Genomic DNA, 27810 nt, shown 5'->3' on the forward strand with positions numbered 1-27810 from the left:
GTAACATTCACCCGCCAAGTGACTGGGCTCTGGGTGAAGGATGCTAAAAGGAAGGACCTGGGATACAATATGGTGGAATCTACCGACAACGCTACATACCAAATACAGGTGACAACACAAGGTATACTTAAGCTGTTGTCGGGGTGTTCGTCGACCAATAGATGCTCCCGCGGGCTTGCGCCGCCCAAATCCGGTCCCGTCACTGCCGGCCATTTGATTTACCGTCTCGACTGACGCCACTTCTCGTTTTGCCTGCTCACCTTCAGCGCCTAAGTCTCCTGGAACTTATACAAAACTATGAACACACCAAAATAGCACGTCTGGTATAGCGCCACTAAAATTTTCGTTTTTTTAATACCGCACAAATTCGCTCACAATAGGGATGTTTCCCTATTCAATGCTCACTAGGTTTTGCCCGGGCGCGTCAGCTCCGCGCCGGTCCGCAAAACCATCGGGCCTCAATGCCGGTGTTGTTGGTGCCCCATCAATTGGCGCCGGCCCATTAATACTAAAAGGGAATTGGACGCTTTGGTGGTCGTCACCACGGCGCACACATACAAGATCCATGGAGTTTGCTATTTCCATTATTCGACGGACAACAAAAGTGCCGCGATAATAAAAAAAAGGCGTAGCCCCTATTGGAGTTTTTTCACATTATCTCTTTCTCTTATCTGTTGAAGACCATTTCCCCAATGTGTTAGCACACCAACGAAAATCAGCAACATTGCTCTTCAAACTAAGCTTTAATTAATAGACCTAGTTGCTGGTAGAGTTCGGTCCTATCGGTTCGAGTGAATAAGGATGAAACGAAGGAATATATCAAATAAAGTTGCGGCGAGTACGCGACAAAATTGTATTCTTATATTCATGCACTTATGTATTTTAGATACATCTCTAGCTAAAACAAATTACAGTGCACAACACCAACGTCTGAAAATTCCGACCCATTAGGAACTCACTTCTCGGTAAATGTTTAAATAATTTCACCGACTCATCTCTAAATGATTGCTGTAATTTAAATCTCAATAGCAATTAATACGAGTGCGATGCAAATCAAAGCACTTTCGTTATGGTTGTTTTAGCGAACATACATAAGTTTTAATCACTACCACACAGAGCATTTATCTGCAACCGGAATCAGTGTAATTAAATTATGAAGGTCCTATATTATACGTTGGCAAAGTGAAGCAAAAGCGGTTGGCGGCACCCCGCGGAAGTTAGTCGAAAGTGTTTGTGTTGAAATTGCGCTTACAAACGCGACTTTTAATTTTTATCCGACTCTTTATTGAGTTTGCATTTTTGCTGCGTATCGGATTGCGCACACGAAAAACTACGTCCGATAGCAATGGCGGCGGCATCAGCAGCGCTAGGGAGGAAAACAATACCGAATCAAAACTTTTTGCATATAAAAATGTGCAGCGGCTTCGAAAGTTTTTCATTAGTGCTGAATTTTTCGCTGGTCGGCAGACAGGTAAAAACGCTTTGTGTAACGTAAAACGATTCGAGTGGAGGCAGCAAACGCAGCCACTTTTTTTTGCTCAATTTCGCACAAAAGTCAAAACGTACCTTTTTGCTGTTCAACCGGCTGAGGATGTATCAATTTGAAGTGAATCGTAAAAAAGCCATTGCAAAGGAGGCGACGCACAGCAACGGCCTCAGAATGGCATTACCTATTCCAGCTTGGTTGATGCTACTGACTGCTGTAATGCTATTTTTGTCGTCATTAGGAGGAGTGAATGCGGTAAGTGTGAAACAAAAAATCACGAAAAAAGCCTTTGTATCAAAAATTTCGGTGCCAGTAATTGTTCAAACATTTTTGTTAACGAATCCTCAAATGCCGACACTTGTTCATCGATCTATGTACAGACACCTGCTGCATCTACTAAGAGCTTTATGGAGGCTTGTCAAGAGCGGAACAATATCACTCAGGAGGAATTGGATCAGTTTCCCGATGACCCAAGCCCCGAAGACGTTGAACAGAAGTTCAAATGCTATGCAAATTGTCTGCTGGATGGAATGGGCATTTTGGATGAAAATGGAAAAATCATGGCGGATTCTATGCACGAATGGGGTATATTGAGTGATGAAAGTTATGAGAACATGATAGAATGCAAAGCGGCAAATGACATGGAGGATGATCCGTGCGAGTATAGTTTTGGAATTGTTATCTGTGCGCGAGTTAATATTGAACATCACAGTGATGAGATCGAGCCGATCGAAGAAGAGCGCCGGAAGTGAATAACAAAATTAAAAAAAATAAAAATATGTATTAGAAAAATTAAAAAGAAAAATGTTTTTATACATATATTTTCCTCTTTAGAATTTTTAAAATTAACGAAGAACTCGAATACTTTAGTTTGGGCGATTCAATTAAACTGTCTAATGTATGTTGAATATTTCTGGCTGTTCCTAGCTGGAAAGCGATATAATAAATATAAATAATTAATGATTATGTATGTATGTATATATATATATTAAAATACATGACTCTTTCTTATTTCGCCAATATCTATTCAGAGGAATCTTGCCACCAAATCGAATGTAAGAAATTAATATCCAGCTTTTTCTTCATTTCTTCATCATTTGAAGAACCTACTGTGGAGAGCTTTCTGCCTTTCTGTTTGCCCTTCAGTAGTCCCATTACACCCAAGAATTAAACCATCAAAATTCCATGTAAAATCGGTGGCTTACTCCGAAAAACTACATATGTTTTCGGCCATGTCTATTTCAGACCACATCGCCACATAACGGGTTTCGATTAAAAAAAAAAGGTCGTTCATATAAATTTCTAATATTTAGAAAATCTGTTAGCCGATAAAGGCTATTAGTATTTCAAATAAAGAGTAATTTAATTTTTTGTCATCTGCTCATAACGTATTTTACGTGTACGTTACTTTTACAGCTGTGCTCAAGAATACCCGTTGCTTCATATGAGGTGCGATGAATAAGCCGATCGACGGCGGTGTAAAACTGTAGGTACCTCCACAACGAAAGCACTTAGCGGGTTCTTATAAAGTTTTTGTCATACGTACCAGCAAAAAGAGCTTACGGGGTTTGCATAGCAATTCTGACTTTGCACATCGATGATTCGGGTTCGATCCCTGCTGAAAGTCTAGAGAAAAAAGAAGTCTGATGATGAGATGTGGTGATCTCCGAAATACTAGCTGCTATAACTTCTACCGTTTAATCTTTGCTGTTTTTTTTCATTTTTCCTAACAAACAAATCGTGCTAAAAAGCTCAATAACACTTTTTAATTAAATACTAATTCGCCAAAATTAAAAATTGACAGAAACTTTTTCATTTTAAGTAGAACCTATTGATCTATTGTACTTATTTCCTTGTAAATATGACTTCTGCGAGTTGCCGTATTAACGAATCTGTCCCACAATAATTCTGCCAGTTCACGTCAGTCAATATTGTGTATATCATACAAGCGGTATTAGCTTGGTGCAACTACGTTATCTCCATGGGCATAGAAAAGAGGTTGCAGTTATCTATCCTAGTTTGAAAGCTTAATTTAAAGGGAGTTTAGGATCCCAAATATGTTCGTATTTGACGAGTGCAAAAAATAGCTGGAATCGAAATTTCTTCCTATTTTTTACTTGCTTATGAATCGGATTCAAAGTGTGCTATAACGTTGGACAAATATTTATAGCAAGAGGTAAGATAACACATCTTTCTATAAGCCCTTCGACCTAGTATTGCTCGTTAGCCTGCGAAATTCGAATAACTAATTTTCTACTACACTTGATACATATAACTTCAGCCTTCATAAAATTAAGCATTTTAGTAAACGATGAATTTTTTTAATTTAAAGCGTAAACATATATATGTATATGAATAAATATAGAAAATTTTTAGTGGCTTGAACTTTCTATTTCAATCGGACTAAATGGTGGTGTTGATAGATAACCAAATACGCCACACAGTACAACGACACACATATAAAACCAGGAAAAAAGTAGCAGTGGTGCTCGAATTTAGCTATAATTTGTTGTTTGTAGTATATTTTCCACTTCACAAGGGCGAGGAAATGGTAAATGTGTTTCGGTTTTAATAAAATTTATTTTTTATCTTAGTTTTAATTATAAAAACTTGAATCTAAAAGCTGTCCAAAACCGGCCAGCTTCCTCGCGCACTTGCGATATAAAAATAATGTAAAAACCCAATTTTATAAAAACCCTTATATAGTGTTCGTCTAGAAGTATAGGAGTTCATCAATAAATACATATTATTCCTTATTCCCAGACAAAAGTACTACATATATATTTTTCAGTAAAATCTGATGAAACTAACAAGAGAAACGAGTCGGACGCATTCTTTTTCTTCTTCTTCTTCTTTTTTGGCGCTGTAACCGCCTAAGCGATTTCGGCCGAGTTCAGCAAAGCACGTCAGTCGTTTCTCCTCTGTGCCAACTGACGCCAATTGGAAACGCCAAGTGAAGCCAAGTCCTTCTCCACCTGATCTTTCCATCGCAGTGGGGGCCTCCCTCTTCCTCTGCTACCACCAGCGGGTTTCGAGTTGAATACTTTCAGAGCTGGAGCGTCGGTGTCCATTCGAACGACATGACCAAGCCAGCATTCTTTTTAGCTCCTCATAAAATCACTGAAAATGCATTTATCATATATGTAAGTACATGCTCTCAATTCTGAAAGGATTAAGGGCCAAATTCACAGTGCGTAGTTAACTCGGAATCGACAGTTAACTAAAGTTTTTCAGTATAAAAATCTGTAGTTAACTGCCGATTCTGAGTTAACTACGCACTGTGAATTTGGCCCTAACACTTGTGTACCATTGATCTTTTTTTTATTACCTTCCTCTTATTAGCTCGGGATGTAACTATGTAATATTGATGCGCCTAAAAGATGCAGCGATTTCTATTCTCAAGTTACATACCTGATGACAATACGAATGTCAATTATAATAGGGAGGTTTTAGTTTTTTAAACTATAATTTTATTTATTAAAAGCAATGACAAATCCAGCAGCAACAGATCCTTCGACTACCACTTTTGCGTCCTTGAAATTTTAATTATAATTCTTTAGTAGAAATACGATTCATACAACACTGTGCCCTTGAATACTACTATTTCGCAGAAAATTTCTTCATAACGTGTTAGCCTTTTAACCACTGTGCGCCATGACAAGAGAGTAATTTAGGAAACTATTGTCTGCCAGGGCAAGTAATTTTTTATATTCGACAAATAATGCACATTTTTCTATGTATTTTAGAGCGAATATGTGCCTTCCTTATTAAGACATATGTATGAAGGTAAATATTTTGTCTGTGTATTTTTTATGTTGCTACTTTGGTCTTACCTGCAGTTTGAGAAAAATCTCCCTTTTAAACACAGTTGTGTGGCCGCTATCAGTTTACTAAAGCCATGTTAACAACAATTTTAGGCATTTAACCTCAATTGCAGCAATTATGCTCAAAAAATGAAAACTTTCAAATGCAAACCACAACTCAGTGCCCCTGCGGATGAACTTGCAACTAAAAACCACTAACCGCAGAAATGGCAATAACAATATAAAACGGTAAAAACTGCTGCGGACAAGTATCATAGCGCGAAAAGATAAATTACAAACAGCAAAAACCTCAAAACATGCGGATGCACACAAGCATGTTGATCCTGTATGTTCATATGTATGTGTGTATCTAAGTTCAGGCAGATCCATTCGTAGATTTGAATTAATAAAAAGCAAAATTGGCCTACAAATGTGATTGTGAATAAGTGTGTAAGAGGAAAAGCTAAATAAGTTTTTCTGTCAACGAGCATATTTGCATACTTCAGGGCGCATGCAGGTAACGGGCAACTACTCATAATGAGGCAAGAAGACAACACGGGCAAGCTTAGAATGAGCAGCAAAAAGGTAAAACACTATCGAAACTTCTATGTACTTAAATAAGTAGTCATGTATCTATGAGAATGATACTATGTACATACATATATTAGCTGTATTTGTGTACATATATGTATGTAGAGACAGTTGACATTAAAGATGCATAGTTAGTTAACTATTTTTAGTATAGGGCGCGTTGCGTAGCATTTGACATTTTTTATACGTCAGCACCACAGTAACAAACATTGCAAAGCAAGCAAGCTTAAGCCCAAATAAATACGCTTGAGCCGAACATACATAAATTTACTACATCTGACACGCACATCGAAAAAACGCCTAAAAACACGCTTCATTATGGCGACAAAGACAGTGCAGAGCTTAAATTTTTCTTCTTTGCTGTACGGCGGGCTCACAAGTAATCAGAAGTTAGTGATGAGAACAACAACCAAGCCCCAGAAAAGACAACAAGCCAAACTATGCTTAGCTGGGATCGGAATACTCAGACAAATTCAAAAGGATCCAGAGGAAGGATACACGAGAAAAAATAATGATAACAGAAAAGAAACAGGAAAATCGCCGTCATATATTAGCTTAGATGTCAATCCTCAAGCAAACACACAAAAGAACAGTAAAGCTAATTGTCTTAGGGCTACCAGCTTCGTTGGAGCATAATGTCGTTGATGCGGTAAAAATCTAAATGAACACATGAGTTCACATCGTTGGCAAGTCCAGAGGCGAACCAATTGTCAGGGTGGCCTGAGTACGCCTGGAAGCTTTGTACGATGGCTGACAGCTAAGCCGATTAGCTGCAGCGCATAAAAAAATTGTTGTCGCCGAGTATGTTCACAATTTCTTTTTCTTTTTTTTTTGTTACCGCTTGTTCTTTGCATAAGCTCTTTTATTTTTGTTGCTTCAATATTCCTTTGTGTGGGGTTTTTTTTCATTTCACGTTCCGCCTCCTTGCTTATTTTTGGCTTAACTGTGATGCGCCTCCTTGAGCGTTGCTTGTTAAACAAAGCGTATACAATATTTTCTAGATTGATTGACATTCCTGGTCATGGAATTTTTTGCCGCTTAACTTTCTCAATGCTGGAGGTCGCAGCTCTGGTCTCCTTTTGTTATTATTCTTATTGTGTTTAGTTGTCCTTCGTCATAACAACTTTGCTAAGCATTTAGATATGGATTTTTTTTTTTAACTGACCCTCACAGCTTTTGGAATTTTGCTGTTTTTCCTGGTAGGTGGGCTCTTTGCGCAGTCTTTTCAATTGACTATTGCCTGGCATAGTTTATTTATAGATATGAATTTTTTGTTTTTTTTTCTTTTGGTCGTGTCAAGATTTTAAATGTTGATTTTACACTTGCAAGATTTATTGACCGGATAATTTATCTAAACCAGTGATTCCCAAAGTGGTCCAGGTGGACTCGACGGGGGTCCAGAGTGACGTGAACAAAATATGGAGGTCCATGAGTTGTAAATGGGGGTTCACGAAAATGTATCTGGTTTCGATGTAAAGAACCAAAATGATTGCTTGATAGCCTTTTTAATTAACTTTAATTTTTTAGCGTTATGTATAGTGCTCTTGACGCACTGCTGCACTTACCGTCACTTTGTGTTTTCATACATGGGGAAGCCTTAGAGGCCACCTGCAGACTAAAAAGAACCGGACGCTGGTATTGCTGGCGGCAGAGGTTTAAGCACTTTTGTCTTTTCAATGCTACAGAATAATACCATTACCTTTGTTGAAGAAATTCTATAATGTTGAGTTCTCTGACACTGAATGCTGGTTTGATTCCAAAACTGACTCTGGGTCATGATCTGGGGTCTTTTTCGAGGTTAATGGATATAAGATCCACTTTTCTGTAGGGGAATATGCTTCGGTCTTCCAGGGTGAGGTAATTGCAATACTCGAAGCCATGGACAACGTGGTGGAACATAGGTGGAGGGGAAGGAGTTCACGTAACCGCAGTGACAACCGAGCTGCACTTAAGGCATTGACCAACCCTATATTTAAGTACTTCCAGACTAGTTCGGCAATGCAAGTTACGACTAAAAACTTTTTTGTTCTGGCTCCATTTTATGATTTTTTCATGCGAAGCTATGAAATCATTTGCATTTCCTTCAGTTTTATTTCCACCAGATCACCTACAAAGTACTTAATTCGTTAAGCCCTCCATTTATGAATTTTTTTCACTTAAAGGTGCGCCTTTTCTTTCTCTGTTATAGTTATAATTATCCTTATTTTTAAAAAGGTTTTAAGTGCAATTTTAATAGCTTTCCTAACCACATAAGTAGGCTACGCGTCCTTATGCCTATTCAAGAGAATCAAAAGCTCTAATCTTGAGGAAAATATGTGTATCTATTCAAGTTAGACGATTTCTAGCACAATATATTAACATTATTACAGATAGAAATGCCTTCCGTTGACTACATATATAAGTGTATATGGGGCGTTCCATACCCCCATATATATGAACCCCTCACACGTCATGTGTTAGATTTGTTTCAAATTTTTAGGGTTGATGCACAAACATAAATAATAAATAAATATGAAATTTGAGCTTGATTAATACATTTTTGAAAACTATACAGCACAAAAACTAAAACAAATCGATTTAATAGCTTTCCAAAAATCTCGAGAAAGGGGCGAGGAAAAAATTAAAAAAAAAAAACACACATATGTACATATACACTCTATGAAAAGAAATTATTTTAAAACTTTTTTTTTAATTTTTCAAAATCAAATTTTTTGATAAAAAAAACTAGTTTTTGAAAATACGCCATCTCAAAAAAAAATTTAAAAATGTACAACGATAGCTCCAAGTATTGCCCATTATATAAGTATAGCATTACTTAGTTATGAATTTTCTTTACACCGAAGTGTAGTAAAATTACAAATTACAATTACAATTACAAAATACATTACAAATTTGCAAATTTTATTTTTTTTTGAGTACGCAGTTTTGTAGACCACTAAATTTTAGTATAATAAAGTGCAAGTTTTAGGCTACTGCAAAATTGCGTTCGTTTTAAATATTTTTTATACTGACGGCCTTTTGCACTTTTTTCTTATGGAAGGAAATGCGCAAAACCGTTTTCAAAGCAAATAAAAAAAAGAAATTAATGCCAGTTTTGCAATCGCTTAAAACTTGCACTTTGTTGTACTAAAACTACAAGACTCAAACTCAAAGAAATTCTAAACAAAAATTTAATTTTGTAATGTACTCATTTTACTCAAAATTGGTGTAAAAAATATTAATAACTCAAATTATTGTAGAGTGCACCCCGTAATGCGCAATCTTAGAGCTATCATTGTGAATTCTTTCGATGTTTTTGAGATGGCATATTTTCAAAAACTAATTTTTTTATCAAAAAATTTGTGTGCGAAAAATTAAAAAAAAAATTTAGGATAATTTCTTTTCATACAGAATTTTCATGTATGGATGTGTGATTTTTTTTCAAATTTTTTTCTCGCCCCGTTCTCGAGATATTTGGAAAACTAGTTATTAAATCGATTTGTTTTTGTTTTTGCGCTGTAAAGTTTTTAAAAATGTATTAATCAAGCTCAAATTTCATATTTATTTATTATTTATGTTTATGCAGCAACCCTAAATATTTTAACCCTAGAACACACACCCGGGTACAAATGTATCCACTTTCAACTTTGAAGTGTTGTAACTTTTGAACCGCTATACCTCTATACCGCTTCGGATCTAGGAAGATTATTTAGTTTTGAGTTCAAATTCAAAATTTGAACCAGATCGGACTATTGGTTCAGGAGCTACAGCCTTCCAAACACATTATATACGTAAACACACACCCGGGATACGTTTGTACCCCAATAGTAAAAATCCTCATAATAATAAAAAAAAAACATTTTTTATATTATTTTTTTATTTGAAAAATTAAAAATATTCATTTCACACATTATATTATTGACTTTTATTATGAAAATTATAAAAATGCATCTTATATCTAAGGAAAATCATGGCAAATAGAGCAATTTGTTGATGTGACCGAATGTTCAAGACACATTGGCTTCTTACATTTGTCGCACAGCTTTCTGGTTTTTCTACGGCGTTTTTCCTCTTGTGCGTAACATAAATAGCAAGATCCGGACACAGGTTTTGGCGTGCGCGCTGCGGCAGATGTTGATGCTGCTGTTGACACCATTGATTCCACCGGTCGGTTGAAATATGCTTCAATAGCAATTTTAGTCGAAAAATTTCGCGTCACTTGACGATTTATGGCTCTGGCTTCAATAATGGGCATACACAATGCTTCAGCCAAGCTGCGCAGGATCTGCTTACGCTTGTTGTTTGTTCTCCAAGGCAACATAGGGTTATTCAAATCGTAGACAATGTAGGCTGCAAGAGCTGTAATGTCCAACATATTGAAGAACATCGCTAGTGGCCATCGTTTTGTTTGTCTTTGTGTTGGATATTCCGCAAACATTTGGTCCATTCGATCAACACCACCTTTGGTACGATTATAATATTTAATTATTTCAGGTTTCCCACTGTCAGCTATTTCAGCATCATTATGCATTGTCGAAAGCAAAATTACTGCTTTATTTTTTTTGGGAACATAAGAGCACATCGTCACATTATTTTTGAAGCCAAATGTCGTTGAACCAATTGTCCTGTTTTTGTTCTGATTCATTTCTTGAGGAATATATGATTTGTTTTTGCGCAAAGTTCCAACGATCGTGAGTTTCCAGGTGAGAAGCAGTTCTGCAACTGGCAAGGTCGTAAACAAATTGTCCATTGTAATGTTTCGGCCACTTCCTTGGTATTTGGCAGACAAATCCTTCACCACTCGTTCGCCTTGGTTCGTTTCCCTACCAGTTTCTGCTTGGCCAGTATATATTTGTCCATGCAGTGGATATGCATTTGTGGCATCGCAAATCCACCAAACCTTGATACCATATTTAGCAGGTTTTGACGGTATGTACTGCGTAAACCGTGTGCGTCCACGGTAAGGAAATAATTGTTCATCAATCGTCAAGCATGAGCTGGGCTTGTAATGTGCAGCAAGATTATTGTTCATCATCGTCCACAACTCACTGATCGGTGCTGCTTTATCAGTTAGTAAGCGTGTTGCACGAGTGTTTTTATCGTCAAATCTTAGGAACCGCAATATCGAACAGAAACGGTTGACTCCCATTGTGGCGCGATATAAAGGATAGTTTTTGACGCTCCATAAATCTCGAACATGTTCTGCATTGCTATGGTTCGCACCAGTCATAATAAGTATGCCAAAAAATGCATACAGCTCTGTTATTGACACAGGCGTCCATGACTTAGGAGTTGTGTTTGGATGCGCATTGTTGTAAGCATTATAAGTTTCTTTTGCTAACTTATTTGTGTGGCGCATAATTATATCAGCCATTTCAACGTTCATGAAACATTTGAATGTTTGCTCTATTGACAACATTTCAGTGCATCTAGCTGGTCCAGAACGTTCTCTTATAATATTTTGTCTGAGTACCTGACGACTTACATTTGGTTATTTCATCCACTCAGTACCATCACGTGCAACAAATTTTTCGGCACTAGCAGGTAATTCATTATTTTCTTCTACTTCTTCTTCTTCATCGTCTTCTTCATCATCCTCATAGTCCGCATAATCAGGTAATACTTCTGCGGCACTTTGCGAAACTTCAGCATCGTCATCAGCAATTTCAATGTCATTGATTTGAATTTCTTCTTCATCTTCTGAGTCAAAGTCATAGGGAGCGTCATCGTCACAAATTTCATCAAATAAAGATTGTATATATATGATTCTCGCTGTTCCTCAGTTAGCCTGCATAATAAAAAAAATTAGTATATGTTTACATTGTTGCTTATTTTACATTTTTTACCTTCTATATGCTGCACTTGATAAATATTCGTTTCTTCTTGAAGTCATTTCGTATCCAGTTATTTATAGTTTCAGTTATATTTATTTTCACTTATATTTTCACTTCTTACACTTTTGAGCACCAAAACAATAATGAAAATATCAACAGGCAGCATTTATAACAACACCTCGTGTGAAAACAACCCTTGCAGCTGCAAATATAAAATACAAAAACCAGTTATACCAGTGTATTTGCTACCTACGTACCCATACCTTGCGCGACCTTTTTGCACATATCTTTTGAACCAGGTAGAATATTTCAATGAAATAAAAACCAAAATGTGTATTCGTTGTTACTCTACAAGTATATTATTATAAATTATATTATTTTGTTTTGCATTTATCAGGACAACAACAAAAACAAAAATCCACTGTTGCATGTCCTGACTTTATTTGCCCATATCGCTGGAACCAGTAGGAATATTCGAATGAAACAAAAGACAAAATACTTGTTATATATTAAAATATACATTTCAAAAAAAAATAATAGAAATCGGTTGAATAAGCATTAAAAAAAACCGCAAAATAAGGTCCCGGGTACAAACGTATCCCGGGTGTGTGTTTACGTGGTATTTTCTGGGTGTGTGTTCTAGGGTTAAACAAATCAAACACATGACGTGTGAACCCCGTCAGTTTTGGTATGGAAAACCCCATATACAAAGGTATGCTTTTTATCAATTACTAACAAACTTTTTCCAATCATTTCAATAAGTCTAATTTATCATATCATCTAAAGCGTTTGATTTTGGGGAAAAAACTCTTGCTTATCATAGAGAGAGAAAAGTGAAAAACGATAATTAAAATGTGCGCCGGGTACATATATGTATGTATAAAGTTCGGTTTCGCCCGAATTTAATACTTCTTTACTTGTTGGTTTTGACTTTATATTTTGACTTCCTGTCGCCCTTAAGCGTCCTTTTTGTAAGTTCCTTTTGCTACACATTTTTTCCACAAGCTTGTATTGGCCGAAATGTCCAATTATGCATTTACCTTTGTTTTTGTTTGTGACCTTGTAGATAGCTTAGGGAATTATTGAGGGTATTTGTATAAAGAAATTTTCGTGTGTATGTGATACATTGCCTTTTGTTTATTAGGGCTTTAGGGTATCTGCCATAACTTGTATACGTAAAAAGTTTTTGATATAGTATTTGTAAAAACAAAAAATGACCGCACTTCGGTTATTTCTAAATATATGCATACGTATTCATTTCATGTCCCTACAAGCGCATTTATCATATACTCAAGTAGACAAAAGGGCTTATGCAAACACGTGGCAAAAAAATTAAATGAAGTCTAAAACATACAAAGAAATTGTCAAAACGGTCGAGAACTAAGTATGTGAAGGGGGCCCTTTTTCGGCTTTTGTTGATTGTTTTGAAAATTTCTGCGGTGACCATTCATTGTTTTCATTTATGATTTCCTTGCTGCCACTCATGCAATTTTATTTAATAAATAATAAAACATTTACATATATTAGGTAAAATTTTGCATTGGCCTTTCCGGAAGGAGACTTAAGTACTCGCTCTCACAAGGGCACAAGAATGAAGTGCTGCGATACATTTTCTCTTTATTATTCCTTCTTTTTCTATCTTGGCAGCCTGCATAAGTAATTTATAAAAAAACAAGCAAATGAACGGCTGGTTTCTTGTAAGAAGAGGTCAAATTCCAAAGCCTATCTAATATTGTAGCTTCCAGAATTTATTAGCGTCTTATTAACATCGTTCGGGGATTTTCAATGTGATGTTTCTCGTGCGGCAGGCCTGCCACTTTAAGAAGGGACGCACTTATGTAGCCACTTCGTTTTCTTTTTAATCTTTTAAGAGATCACATACACTTTGTCTGTTCCAATTTGGTAGCTTAAAAACAAAAGACAAAGGTTTTTCTTAATATAACTAGTTTTCAGAAGTACATATATTTCATTAAAAGGAGGAAATTAATTGCATACGGTCACATTTTTGACCGTTATATGTAAAATAAAACTGGCAATGTTTTTTTTTATCGAAATTTTAATGCCGCCGCCCCCTAGGACTGTTCCATATCGAAAAAATATACCCTTTTTTATTTTGAAATCATTTATTTAAATTTAGAGAGTGCTCTAAGAGCTCAAGCGCTCAAAGAGGACCAGAGTTTTCCGATCGAAAAGTATTGGTTTTCAAGAATTCCATTCTATTTCTTCGAAAACTTGTTCTTCCTTTATAAAATACATGGAAAACTTTGAGCGCTTTGAGCACTCTAAACATTTTTTGATTTCCAAATAAAAAATTGAACAATCCTAGGGAGTGGCGGCATTACAATTCCGACTCTACTGTTTTTTGGATCACTCTAATGTACATACATACTATGTGTGTATAAACTACAGTGACTCCCTCGTTCTCCAAATAAAAACAAGTTATTAAAAACAAAAAAACTTTTTTAAAGACAAGCTCTTATTAGTGGTAATTAAAAAAATTTACTCTGGCACCACCTAACGGCAAATTTTTTATAGAGTTATTTTTTTCCATTTAAGTAATATACGTTCTAAATATGAAACAAATCGAATCATAAGTACGGATTTTCCAAACATCTTGACTCCTACGCCACCTATCTGGAAACATTTTTTGTGGAGTTATTCCATTTTAAGTTATAACACAACAAATATGAATGATATCTACCAGTTATAGCGCTCCCACCTTCGGCCATCGAAGCCACCATCAGAATCTTGTTGAATACTTTGCTCAACAATGACTTGGATGACTTTTTTAATTCTGTCCCGCCTTTGTAATATGAAGCCGCGATGTGTTGAGAGACAAACACCTGAGCTCTTTGACATCCAGCAATCTGCTTAGGTTTATTTATAAATCGTGCAGATTTACAATAGACCAAAAGGGATATGGAAATACTCGTAGTACAATGGACGGGATGTAGTCTGAGTGCTGTTTTCTGTACGTGATTTTTCTTGCCTGCTTCCGACAAATGTGTGTACAGTGACTCAAATGTGTGCAATGTTTTTTGAGTTAAATTTTTCTTTTGTAATTTTTCTATAAAAATTTTGTCCAAGCTTTAACCAAAACCATACACTGAGGGAAAAAATATTAAAATCCAATAGAAACGTAATTGATCTTACTATAAACGTCAACGAAAGTACTGTATATTGGTGAATATTCAATTCAATTACGCGCATATTAAAATGACCGCGTTCGTACTGAAAAAGCATCCATGAAGTGAATAATCAAGACAAAAACTAAAAAAAAATTAATTTGCATCTTGCCTGCAGTGGAATTCGAACCCGACCATCTCCGGATATCAACAACTTGTGGCATATACATTTGCTTTCAAATGTTGAATATCCATCAACACTCCCCGAATTGTACGGATAAACATGTACTATGTATGAATGTGTGTGTTGTCACCGCTCTCAGAGCGGCGCTCTGCATGCTTGGGGTGCGTATGTACACTTACATATACATACTCAGATGTGAACAGTTAAATACGTGCCTAATAAATTTTGTATGAAAATATTATTTTTAAATACGAACATTTTTAAACGATAATCAAATATAAAATATTCATATTTACTATGCATTATTTCCCTCAGTGTATAAATCAGAGTTTTAAACTTTATATAAAATTTAAGGAAATTCCAAATTTTTTTCAAAATTTCAACTTTTTCATCTGAATCTTAAGAACATTTTTGAGTATGAAGATTTATAACCCATACAGTTTTAGTCTAATGAAGTATAACTTTCAATCGGCTAAAAGATCCCATTGATTTTAGAGATTTTTTGTTTTTTGGTGGCAGATTTTTGCACTTTTTCTATTTAAGCATAAATTTCTTATGAAATAAAATGCGGAAGACGGTTCGCAACAAAATTTCAAAAAATCAACGCCGGTTTTTGTAAATTTCACTTGTTATATAAACAACGAATTGATAACCACCTCATTTTTTGAAGTCGGTTAGAAAAAAACGCAAAAGCAGTATCATAAAAAAATTCTCAAAAATCAAGGCGATTTTTTAATCGGTTAAAACTTGCACTTCATTAGACTGGAAGTGTGTGGGCTATAAAACTGCATACCCAAAAATGTTTTAAATGTTCAGATTAAAAAGTTAAAATTTTGATGAAGAATTGTTGAAATTTGGTTTGGTTAAAGCTTGGACTGTTTTTTAATGGAAAAATAACAAAAGAAAATTTAACTCATATATGAGTATTTACATTAAAAATCTGGTCAAAATATATTTGGATTTTTTTTAAATAAAGCAACATATTAAAGTATTTCGAGAATATATTAATTATTTTTCAACCGACTTCGAAAAAACGGGGATGTTATCGATATTAGAATACCTTTTTTGATGTATGTTGCAGCATAACTTTGGATCACATTAACCGATTTCCATAATTCCAAAGGTGTTACCTCAGAGGTGGTGCCATACTAGTATCTAGAAGAAAATATACAATTTATTTACATATAACCCGAAAATAGCAAATTTTTGAACTTAAGGCTGGTTTTCATTATGTCATATTTTGACAACACAATTTGTCGACATATTTTGACCACCTTTTTTTCCTTTATACCTTTATCGCTGATATTATAGGCCAAAAACTTACAAATAGCCGCTTTAGCAGCGCATGTGGCCTACTGAAGACATATTCTGATGTGAATCAGTCAAGACACCATTTTTTATTCCCATTTGGCAATGTGGTTTCACTTATTTGACCGCAAATTCCTTTGAATTTGACATAGTGAAAATAAGCCTTTTGTGTGCTTAATGTCTCAAAAAATAAAATTGCGCGCCTATGTGCACAGTTTTTTTTATTTTATTTAATAAACAAAAACATAATCTATGAGCCAGTACTAAAACTAAATCTTGACAAGCCTATAAAAGCACCAAATTTAAAATATAAAGCTACAACATTGACTGTTTTAAGATGGACGTATATCAAAGGGAAAGTAGCGAGTGAAGTTTTAATGGCTAGCTTTCAATAGATCGGATATTTAATTTTAGAAAAAATATATTTAAGTCAACTTTTGCCAAAATTGGTAAATCTGACCTTTGGTCGGACTTTGTTTGAGTCACAGTATATATTTTATCTCTCCAAGTAAATTTGAAAAAGTAGTAGTTAAATTCAGAATATTTTCTTAGCATGCAAGACGCGAAAAGTTGTTTAAATGCCTTTGATTTGACAACGGTTGACAACAGTTGTTGCTTGAGCTAATTTAATTCATACTAAAAACCGTTTTATTATTTTTCCATTTTATATCGTGACCCATAAAAGCCGGCGGTAAAGATTTTTCGTAGCATGAATGGTAGCTAAAAAACAATAGTCGTTGCTTGGACTAATTTGCTCTTTTGCCAGACTGCCAGACCACTTGCTCAATTTAGTGAATACCCCTAATATTTTAAAAATGTATTCTGCTGCGATATTTACTTTTATGTTAGTATCAGCTGATCTTTTGGCATAATACTAGTAGCGGTCGAAATTGATATTATTAAAAGTTAGCACATTAAGGCCCGTTTTCTGAAGTAACCTTTAACTTTAAAGCTTACTATATATTTAAAGGTTGGATTAAAAATATAGCTATGTCTAAAGTTAAGCATTTATATTATCGGTTTTCGACGCATCTATGTTTTTTGGTTATAAACCAATTTAAAACCGATAATAAAATGCTTTACTTTAGACACAATCATAAATTTTAATTCAAAAAAATAAAGTGAGCTTTAAAGTTACAGGTTACTTGAGAAAACGGTCCTGATAATAATAGATTGGCGCTTAAACATATGTAAGCGTGCGCCTTGATGTTTTCATGGTAGAAGTAGACTCGGAGGTTTGCCATTGCCCACCGAGCGACGACCTCTATTTGATTTTTTTTATGTAGGCTTGGACCCAGGCCTAATAAATACCAATAAATCTTTTTGGCGGATGAAGTAAAATCTAAAGTCTTTAGTGGGACTTCATTTGACTTATAGAAAAGTTCGAAAATGCATGGGCAGTAGTCAAACATGTATTTTAGGTATCAATCAAAAAAAATATATTAAAAATCGAGAACACAGTTCCCCTACAATTGAGTTGTATGTGTATTTAATTACTATAAGTATGTGTATTAGGATTACATTGCTACTATCACTGCTTTCTTTTCAATTAGGTATATCAGTTAATATTCCAATCCTCTCAAAAAAATAAACAAACACAACTGTGCTTTCGTTTTGTTCACCTATACATATAATATATTAAGTAAAATTTGCCAACTTCGTACATCTTTCAATGTGAAGATATGTGAAAAACTAAAAACTTATTTAATTTAATAAAAACCACAATATTGATAAAAAACCATATAGTGTTTGTTTCAAACTAACTAAAACATATACAAACAATTTGTTGCCTTTGTCGGTATGTTGTTTACTTTAAACATATTTTTTTTAAATGTTTTTTTCGTTTAAAATTCACAGCTGCCATTTCATAATAAGGGGGAAAAACTACATACATATGCATATGTAAATTTGCTTGATTAAAATTTCCTGGAATTGTACCAAAAAACCGAAAAAGACTCCGCTTGAAAGAAATAAGAAACATGTTTTTTTCTTCAAAGGCCCTTTAAGCCTTCCTTGAAAAGTTAATAAGAGGCGGCGTCGAGGAACAGCGCAAGTTTATGTAAAACTTTCAAAAGTGGAATACTTGCAAAGCTCACCATCCCTAAATACCGTACACACGTCACTCATACGCCACGTACTCCAACACCGTATGCACTTTTTCATGCGCATTTTCAATTTGCTTCGGTTTTTTTTTATCGTCACACCGCTCTGAAATAAAAAAATGCCGAAAATGTCTGTAAAAATATCGGTGCAAATTCATAAATTCAAGCAATGCAGTGTAAAATAAATCCTGCTGCATGAGCATAAAAAATGTTTTCGAGCGCGCAGCCGCCTTTTGCTTTTCTGGCTTGTTGAATTCTGCTCGATAACATAAACGCTAGGAATTTGAGGAAGCAAAAAGCTTCGCCTAAACTTGAGTTAACTGCAAAAGGTTGTGCGCTGCACATTGCAATCACCTCCCAACGCTGCCGCGCACACATGAATTGAGGCAAAGGCCTCACGTGACAACCGATACACTTTTTTTACGCAAAGTATGTAATAAAACTAGTCCCTTTCAGCTTACGCTTTTTGCTGCTTAAACTTTCAATGCGGATTGCCCCTTCGATGCCCTGGTTGTATTGGTTTTTTTGTTACTAAAAATTTCGGTTCTGCGTCTGCAGCGCTTTAGATATTTCATTTTTCGTCCAAAAACAGTAAACTCGGAATTGTAATGCTCTCTCCCCCTAGGATTGTTCTATATCGAAAAAAAGTATACCCCTATTTTTTTATTTTGAAATCAAAAAATATTTAGAGGTCGCTCAAAGCGCTTAAAGTTTTCGATGTATTTTTATATGGAAAAAAACATCTTTTCGTAGAAATGGTATAGAATTCTTGAAAACCAATATTTTTCGATCGGAAAACTCTGGTTCTCTTCAGGAGACTGTCAGTAATAAGACCCAATTGTTTATTTTACCCTTTTTTTATTGGTCCCCCCATTGAATTTTTCGGGGTTTTTTGGGTTTTTGGCGGACCTATAAATTAAAGTTGCGATGAAAAAATGGTTGAATAAAAATTTTAGTATTATTATTGGGAATCTGCTGCAGACAAATTGAGTTCTCTCATAGAAAAATATTGATTCTTAAGAATTCTATACCATTTCTACGAAAAGTTGTTTTTTCCCCATACAAAATACATGGAAAACTTTGGGCGCTTTGAGCGACCTCTAAATATTTTTTAATTTTGAAATAAAAAAATTGGGATAAATTTTTTTCGGTATAGAACAATCCTAGTGGGTGAGAGCATAAAAATTCCGCTTTACTTTCCCACGTGTATTTTTGGACCACCCTAATACACATACATGTCCATATGTTTACTTACATATCGACGGTGCTTTGGCAAAACCTCATATATCAAAAAACCTCGTATCTTGCAAAACTAACTGAAAATAGGCCTTAAAATATTGTGATTCTTTATATAATCTATATATAATTGCTCAGTCATACGACTTTGTTAGGGCGATCTGGAGTAGCTATAGAATTGAGTTATATATCAAATTAAAGTGCAAGCTACAGTTGCGGTTACCGTGTTTGTCACATAAGTAAAATTGGCCGAAAAAATAATAGCGAGCAGTGTAATCTATAGAAAAATATTTACCAAATATCCGTGGAGAGTAAGCCCCTTTAGTAACTTAAAAATAATCTTGGGTTATCAGGTTTCTAGCAATACAAGATTAATTGTTGGCTTTCGCGAAGTTCTCTAAATAAATTTTGAGCTAAATACTGAGGTATATTCATTAACATCACGACTTATTTTTTACTTAAGTTTAAATACTTAGTATCTACAAGTATTTCTTTAATGCATTTACCCGAATCTCGGGGGTTATTACTAGTATACTTAATTAACCAAAAAGTACAAAGCCTGTAATACTCAGAGGAAAAGTTATTAAACATTATTTTTTGTTATTAATAGAGAGTTAATTGTTAAAGAGGTTAGTTAAAGAGTGCTTTGAGATATGAGGTTTTGCCAAAGTACCGTCGGTATGTATGTATCTAGGATACCTAAATGTGGATTGTACCTAATTCACAAACTATTTAAGTGTAACATAGAACGACCATTTGTACCATTAAATGCAACCCTTCCCTTATTTTATATGTATAACTTTTGTTGAATAAACATGTACTCCCTTCCGGTTTGAATTGCTACCAAACGTGTTGTGTCTTTTTTTCTCTGCGTGGAATTCTCACATTTCTAACACAATCCTTTTCGCTCTTTCACTATTTCGCTTTTCGGTACTTGAGCAAATTTTCGCTTGATTTTTAGGGATTTAAAATATTCAAAGTATGCCCGTTCCTCTTTACAATGCAATGTTTGGTTTTCCTCCGTTACGAGGAACCGTTTCTGTCGTCATCTTATTTGATTGCATTTGGCTTAGAAAGTTAGTTTGTCAACGGTAAGAAGGCGAGAAATCCACCTAAGTTGCAATAACTTCGCAATTGTCAAGAGCTTTGTTAACGACTTAAACAAATAAATACTTTAACATACATGCATACAATTATGTACATACAAAAGGTGTGCGCGCGTGCTTATTATGAATAAATATAATAACTCCGGGAAAATTACCTTCCATAAGATATAGAACTGAAAATATACAGAAAAAGAAAGGAAGAAACAAATAAGTAACTCCATAAGCAAAGTTACAATATTAAATACTTAATAAAATAATATTCTGAATAAATTAAAAACAAAAATCAACAGGATGCACAACTTTCATATGCACATACTAAAGTCGCTAAACTGATGTTTATAAAGAAAATAAAAGTGAGATTAATCATTTTTTTTTTTTTTTAGATTTCGAAATCACCGACTTCAAAAGGGGCTCCCATAGCCGCAGTAAGATATCGTGCGTTTCATAATAAAGAGGATTAATTCAAAATTTTGGCTTTGTGGGAAAACATAATCAAAATATGATCAACTCATATAGTTTTTATACAAAAAAAAAAAGATGGAAAGATATATATATTCGCCATTTTGTTTGACTTTAATTTTCTGTTAGACTCAACCTATTCCTTATCTAGCTTATTAATTGTATGATACCATCTCAAAAACGTGAATTCTGAGCTGACTCTCCGTATTGTTAAACGTGCGATATTTAGGGATAAAAGATACTAGTAAATACAAGTACATACTCGATAAATTTTGTCCGCTACCAAGTAATTTTGGTATCGATACTTATGAATCGAGTACTGATTTTTTATTTAATTAATATCGTGAATAGCTTAAAATTTTTGGCAGTTTAGTTGCCAATGAAAAGAACGCCCACAAAGAAAGACCTATTATCATAATTTTTTGATCAATCAATGATTTGGCTTTGCTTCAAACAGCCAAAATGTTGAATTTTAAGTTTTGCGGAATACGTGCATGAACTATTGGATTTTTCCTACTGCCATGTTGAATATGTTCTTGAAATAATAATGAGACGTTTGCTGATAGTGTCATGTTGACCACTTTGCTTAACTGGCACATGAAGTCGCTGGCTGGCTGACGATTTCATTGATGGCAAAGTCAGTTATTAAACAACGTTGCTATAGATGCAAACGTTCCACACTAGCAAGAAGAAGAAAAGAAGCCTCGAGTTAGAGTGCCAGTAGCCAAAAAAAAAAAACGCAGCTACACAGAAAGCTCGCACCAAAATATCAATAACGACAAATGATATTGTTGTGCTAAGTTTTTTGTTGTTGTTGCTTTTCTTATATTTATTTTCTAAATAAGGTCCTGTGGAAGCTTGAAGGGCACTTTTGGCGGAACTATGACAACATGACTCAAGTGTTTAGCTTGAGAAAAGGAGAAAAGACGGCTTTCAGCAGTGCAAATTTGCCCCACTTGCTTGGTTACAGTCCGCTCTTGAAGTTATTTCTATTGAATTTTTTTCTCAACACTTCTCGCGCTTGGATGATAATAAATAAAGAAAAAGATCAACTTGGTGACGTACAACAGCTTTTCTTAAAAAAGTTAAGTCAGTGGGTGTGTTTGCTGTACACCATTGTGTGGCAATTCCAAACCAAAGTAAACTAATAAGGTAAAAAATTCTAGTTTCAAGTTCAAAACTTCCAACTAGCTTTAGTGAGCTCCATCCACGGCTACTGTTTGTGAAAGTACTGGTGGCAACAAATAACAAAAGGAGCTTAATATCTAGTGAAGGCAAAAAAAAAGAGAGCAACAACAATGAATAGTGAATAAACTACGACGCTAAGGAAATTGACAACTTTTTCCAGCATTTTTGTATAGTTTGTCCAAAGTTTGCTATTTACTTTTTTATCAATGTTCTTTCGCATTTTGTACATTTTTGTTTTTATTTTTTTGCTTTAATGGCTCTTCTCTATGTCTTAAAATTTTTTGTTTCCACAATATTCGCCAATGCGGTACGTTTTCCTCATACTTTAGTTCATTGCTTGAAAATTTAGCACGATTTTTTCTTGGCTATCGCAGTTTGGTCAGTTTTACACATCTTTATTTTCATTCCCACTCTTTTTTCGTCTTCCTAACGTCTTTTGGCAATAATTCACGGCTCAAACCCCACTGTAGGAGGTTTTTATTAATTTGCTATGCATTAACTCCAAGCACGCGCACTAAAACTTTGCCTTGGATTAAGGGATACCAAATCCTGTCGCCAGTGATCCTTTTTTCTTTATTTTCATTTGCCTCACTTCATCGGCTTCCACATTTTATTGGTTGTGCATAGCAAATTTTGGTTTCTTTGCATTTTTCAATCAATAGCGATTTTGACCGCTTTCGGTTGGTTAATTTTCGGTCGACTAACTGATTTCCACATCCAAAGCTTTCAAAAGCGCACTGCATATTTGTTTACGGAAAGACTTCGAAATTTACTTTGCCCAACCTTCGCATAAAGTTTTGCGCTTTTTGTGTGCAATTATGACTTTTAACTCACTTAAGCCATTAACTAGTAAATTTTTTGGTGCAAATACTCCTCGATTTATCCTGCATTTTAATCCATTGTCTGACTATACTACGGCGCAACCACTGGGTAGGACTAACCCCTACTACTTCCAATGACTCGCACATAGCAAGCAATTTAGTCTTAATTCTGTCATATTTCACTTTAAACATTTCAGCCTTCTTCCTCCTGTGTCAAACTTCATTCACCCAGACCACACATCGATTTTATGTACCTTGTATTTGAGTTTATTTAGGCGAAACTTTTCGTCTTCGCAGCCTGAGCTTGTATTATGTCGGCCCATTGCCATCTTTTCGGCATACTGCTTTGCGGTTTTCTATGCCCTGCTTTTGCGTAACATAACCCACATCGAAACTCTTCGTGCCACAACAGCAGCGAAAGTTTCAAGAATTTTCCTTTGTTTGTCATTCTTCACTCATCACATTGTGTTTCTTCACTCTCTGCCCATATTTAATTCATTCCATCTGAGCGGTGCTCGTGTATGATTAGTCTAGTTTGGTTGTGTAAGCACCAATTAAAATGAGTTGATGACTTTAACTTCTTGGATAAATTGCACTCTGCCATATGTTCAACTTATCCTACACAAGTTTTATTAAATTGCATTTCAGCAAAAAAAAGGGCTGCAGATGTGTTTTGTACGGGCGTAAGGGGCAAGTTAATGAATGACTGTTAAAGAACGGCCGAAAATTAGTGAAAGTTTGTCCAATTTTTTCCCTAATTCAGTTCTATTGATTACAAGTTGGGGTAACATCTTGAGAATAGAGAAAATTAGAGCGGCAACTGAGAAAACAGATTGAAAAGTTGCCTTCACAAAAAGTTATATGTCATTTTGTCTGGTTAGGAACTGAAGTTATTTGTGTTGCATAACCTCTTGAAAGTTTCTGAATAGGCATAAAATTAATGTTAAATGTTAAAAGCATAGGGCAGTTCCTGGCCAAGATTCATCTCAAGTTTTATAATTATCGCCTCTGCCAACTTAAAAGCACAGATTTTAAAAAGGGATCTAAATACATATATACATATTTTCCCTTACAGTATAAACTATCTTAACAACTAATCAGCCATGCAGTTTTCTTGTAGTAAACTATAAATATAGCTAGCTTGATTTCCACCAGAAAAGCTTATACAGGGTTCATAATCTCACACCCAAAGTCCTAAAAGCATCATGGCAATATAAATAGTTATTTGGTCATGGACATGGGCTCTGTCTCCTAGAGGAATCCTATGAATTTATATGATAAGGCCGGGTAGTGGGGTTAAGCACATTCTCGCTCAATAGCTTGGGAAATCTAATGACCAAAATTCAATCAAATAACGCCGTGTGCTATAAGCGATTTTTGCCCTACAACACCTCGAGCTACTATGGATGTACGGAGCACTTAATGTCTTCAAAATTAGCCAACGCGAAAGTTCTATGTGGACCGGCCTTTAGAACCACTTCTCTAGGTCAAAAACGAGTTTATTCACATAAATATCTCTCACCTCACCTTTGAGAAATAAAAGCCAATTAAATGAAACTCTCCTTTTTGTGTCCCCTTTTGTAAAAGTATACTTCTTGTTCTCGTTTTCGTTGTTGGTGTTTCCGACAGGGTAGGAGTGTGATGTAATGTGGAACGATTTTCCGTCATCCCTTGTCAAATCTCCAAACCAAATTTGACAAGGGATGACGGAAAATCCTTCCACATTACAGTATATTTCTTGTTCTTAATCTAGGTGTTTTTAAAGTTGAAATACAAATTGCATATGATAGAGTGACAGTACCAGTTTTCCTCCATCTTACTTACATTGGTTTCAAAGGATTAATCTAAGGGATTTCCAACACAGATATATTGCAGTTAAATAAATAATTTTGTGCAAACGCTTCACTTAATACATCACAAATGTAAAAAAGATAATAAATAAAGCTGTGTTCATTTATTCCATTTATTTGCATGAAATGGATCAAAACAAAGTGGGAAGAGTGCAAGCGTTTTTTGCGAATAACACTTAAATTAATAAAAAGAATTATTATTACTGGCATTAAGACGCGTCGATTGATACCACTCTCGAATTGTTTCATCAATATTTGACCTGGTCAAGCTAAAGTGCGCTATTACCGTGATTGTAACAAATGTACGTTTCCATTATTTTTTTTGTCTTTGTTTTGTATTACCAAGCTATGAAAAAGCTTCTGTGAAGTGCAGAATGGAAACGTATTTGAACGAAAAAGCCATCAAACACATATCTATGTGAAGTAAGCAAGCCCCCCACTGCACCACTTTTTCGATAGTTCCGAACTACTTCTAAATTCGACATATAAGATCTAATTCATTCTGCACTCCTTTTTCTATAATTCCGAACCAGTTCTAACTTCGTCACCTTAGATATAGGTCTCTCTTCGATGCACTAGTTCACGGTTTCCCTGCAGGGACGATTTTTTTTTTATTTGAAATCGATTAATATTTACCCATGCTGTTGGGGCTTTGAAGTTTTCCATGCATTTTACATGGGGAAAATAAATCTTTCGTAGAATTGCTATAAAATCGTTAAAAATAAATATATTTTGATCGAATACATATACAGCTCAATGGATGTGTTTATTTTTTTGTATTCTGCTCGATTATTTCTGTGGGTATGTGGTAAAAAATTTTGAGAAATAGGGCTGCCAGATAATAGAAAATTTAAAATTATTTTAAGGCTCAGCAAAATAATTATGTGTCTCCATCATAACTAAAAGCGTTTGAAGGGTTGCCACCTTTCTAAAGAGTACAACAACGATTACTAAAATTAAAGCTAATTTAACACCAAAATATGGGTATCATATGGAAGGCTTATGCACGCCCAGCAAAGCTTTTTGAAAATACATACTTTAATTCACATACATTTTTGGATAGGCTTTCCATTTCCTATCATATTTTTTTTTAAATAATGCTACATGCAGTTAAGTAAAATATGAATTTCAAACAAAGGGTGTTAAAATAAATTTTTAACCCCGTAATATTTCTGGATAGAGTTGGCACCCATCGAAGAAATTAAAATGAGTGCGATATAGCGCCGTGCAAAAACAAATTTCACTTAACTTACATAATTACATACCTCTTCTTAGTTAAAAGACAACCCTACTTAAAATCGTGTTAGTCCAAAAGTTATGAAAGATGGCAAAACATATTTTTAGAAACTTAAATGTTTTACTGCACTGTAAATAATTTTAAATTTTCAAATGTCTGGCAACCCTTTATTTCAGCATTTTTTACCACAAATCTACAGGAAACATCGATTAGAATGCAAAAAAGAATTAAACACATCCATTGAGCTGTTCGTGCGTGATGTGGTTATGAAAACTTAAAATAACTAATTTTTGTATATAACAGATAGGATTGTCGATTATAATCGATTACCGTTTTGGACTAACTACCTATACTTCAATATTATTTTGAGGTGTATCTAAGTGAAGCGAAGTACGTTGATTAAGATGGATTTTCTGTGTATGTCACACAATATCTAAGGAAATAAATAGATAAGTAGAAATAAATGAAAACAAATTAAGTAATTTTATGAATTCTACTTAGTGCAAAATCTAGCTCATTAAAGACTTAATTTGAATAGTATTTTCTCCACTTACCATTTTCTTCTTCGATTTTTCGTCCCATTATCGACGGACTGGTACGTGCACGCGAAGAGAGCGTGCACTGGCTGTTGAGGATGCAAACCAAAGCGATGAGGAGAAGCCACAAAGGAGTAGATGCTTGACAGGACATGTTGGCGTCGTACGAAATATACTGAGCAATATTTAGAGTTGTAGTTGCCTTTGCGTTAGAGTTCAATTGCAGGACTTGATAGATTTGCTATTTTTATGTTTATGCGTGAATTTATAGAGCAGTAAATATTATGGTAGAGTTTCGAGATTTACTGCTTTTTAAAATTTGCATACTTGCTGTACTTAGACCATTTTTTATGGCATTGTTTTTGGCTGAATGTTCTTCACCAGAGAATTATTTACTGTTGAGAAGATATTTTTGCATACTTTAAAAATATGATGCAGCGTGAGGATTAAGGAAATTATGTTTGCTTTGTCGTAATACTTTAATGGCGAGTTGAAGAAACTGTAAAGAACGAAAACAAAATTAGAAAATACATACATTTATACGTAGCAATAGTCAGTATGCAAACAAACATAATAGTTTTACATAAGTATCGCTCATTTACTTCCATACTATTTTTAAAAATTATATCATTTTAACTATTATGAATGAAAATTGATCGTTTTAAATTGAAAACCTTGAAGCCCTATAAAGCTGGTTTTCACTATGTCATATTTTGACGACAAAATATGACGACATATTTTGACGCAACTTTACCTCCTTTATCTCTTATTTTACCGACTAAATCATTAGCCAAAAACGGACAGATGGTCGATTTTATCTATTTATTTTAATCTAAGTCTCATTTGACAATGTGTTTTCACTTATTTGACGACAAATGCCATTGAATTTGACATAGTAAAAACCAGTCTTTAGATGGTTTACATATATAAAAAATTAGTTTAATTTTAAACAAAAATTTATACTG

The 27810-nt window shown here is 34.7% G+C and overlaps 2 protein-coding genes across 2 annotated transcripts in view; one reads left to right on the forward strand and one right to left on the reverse strand.

Moving 5' to 3' along the window:
- The window catches only part of LOC118744850 (hemicentin-1), a gene marked incomplete at both ends in the record, with an annotated part of 365034 nt that extends 337690 nt beyond the window's left edge, over positions 1 to 27344 (reverse strand). Inside the window, 1 exon segment of the mRNA XM_036478225.1 lies at positions 26864 to 27344. Within this exon segment, the coding sequence (XP_036334118.1) occupies positions 26864 to 26999 (136 nt within the window).
- Positions 1357 to 2691, forward strand: LOC118744851 (general odorant-binding protein 57c-like). Its single transcript, XM_036478226.1, has 2 exons — positions 1357 to 1741; positions 1867 to 2691. Exons 1-2 carry the CDS (start codon positions 1592 to 1594, stop codon positions 2236 to 2238), a joined length of 522 nt encoding a protein of 173 aa, XP_036334119.1. The 5' UTR covers positions 1357 to 1591; the 3' UTR covers positions 2239 to 2691.
- Positions 27345 to 27810: the final 466 nt, after the last annotated feature.

The sequence above is a fragment of the Rhagoletis pomonella genome, unplaced genomic scaffold (assembly GCF_013731165.1).
Source record: "Rhagoletis pomonella isolate Grant_MI unplaced genomic scaffold, Rhpom_1.0 Rhpom_scaffold_00008, whole genome shotgun sequence".
Classification (NCBI taxonomy): domain Eukaryota; kingdom Metazoa; phylum Arthropoda; class Insecta; order Diptera; family Tephritidae; genus Rhagoletis; species Rhagoletis pomonella.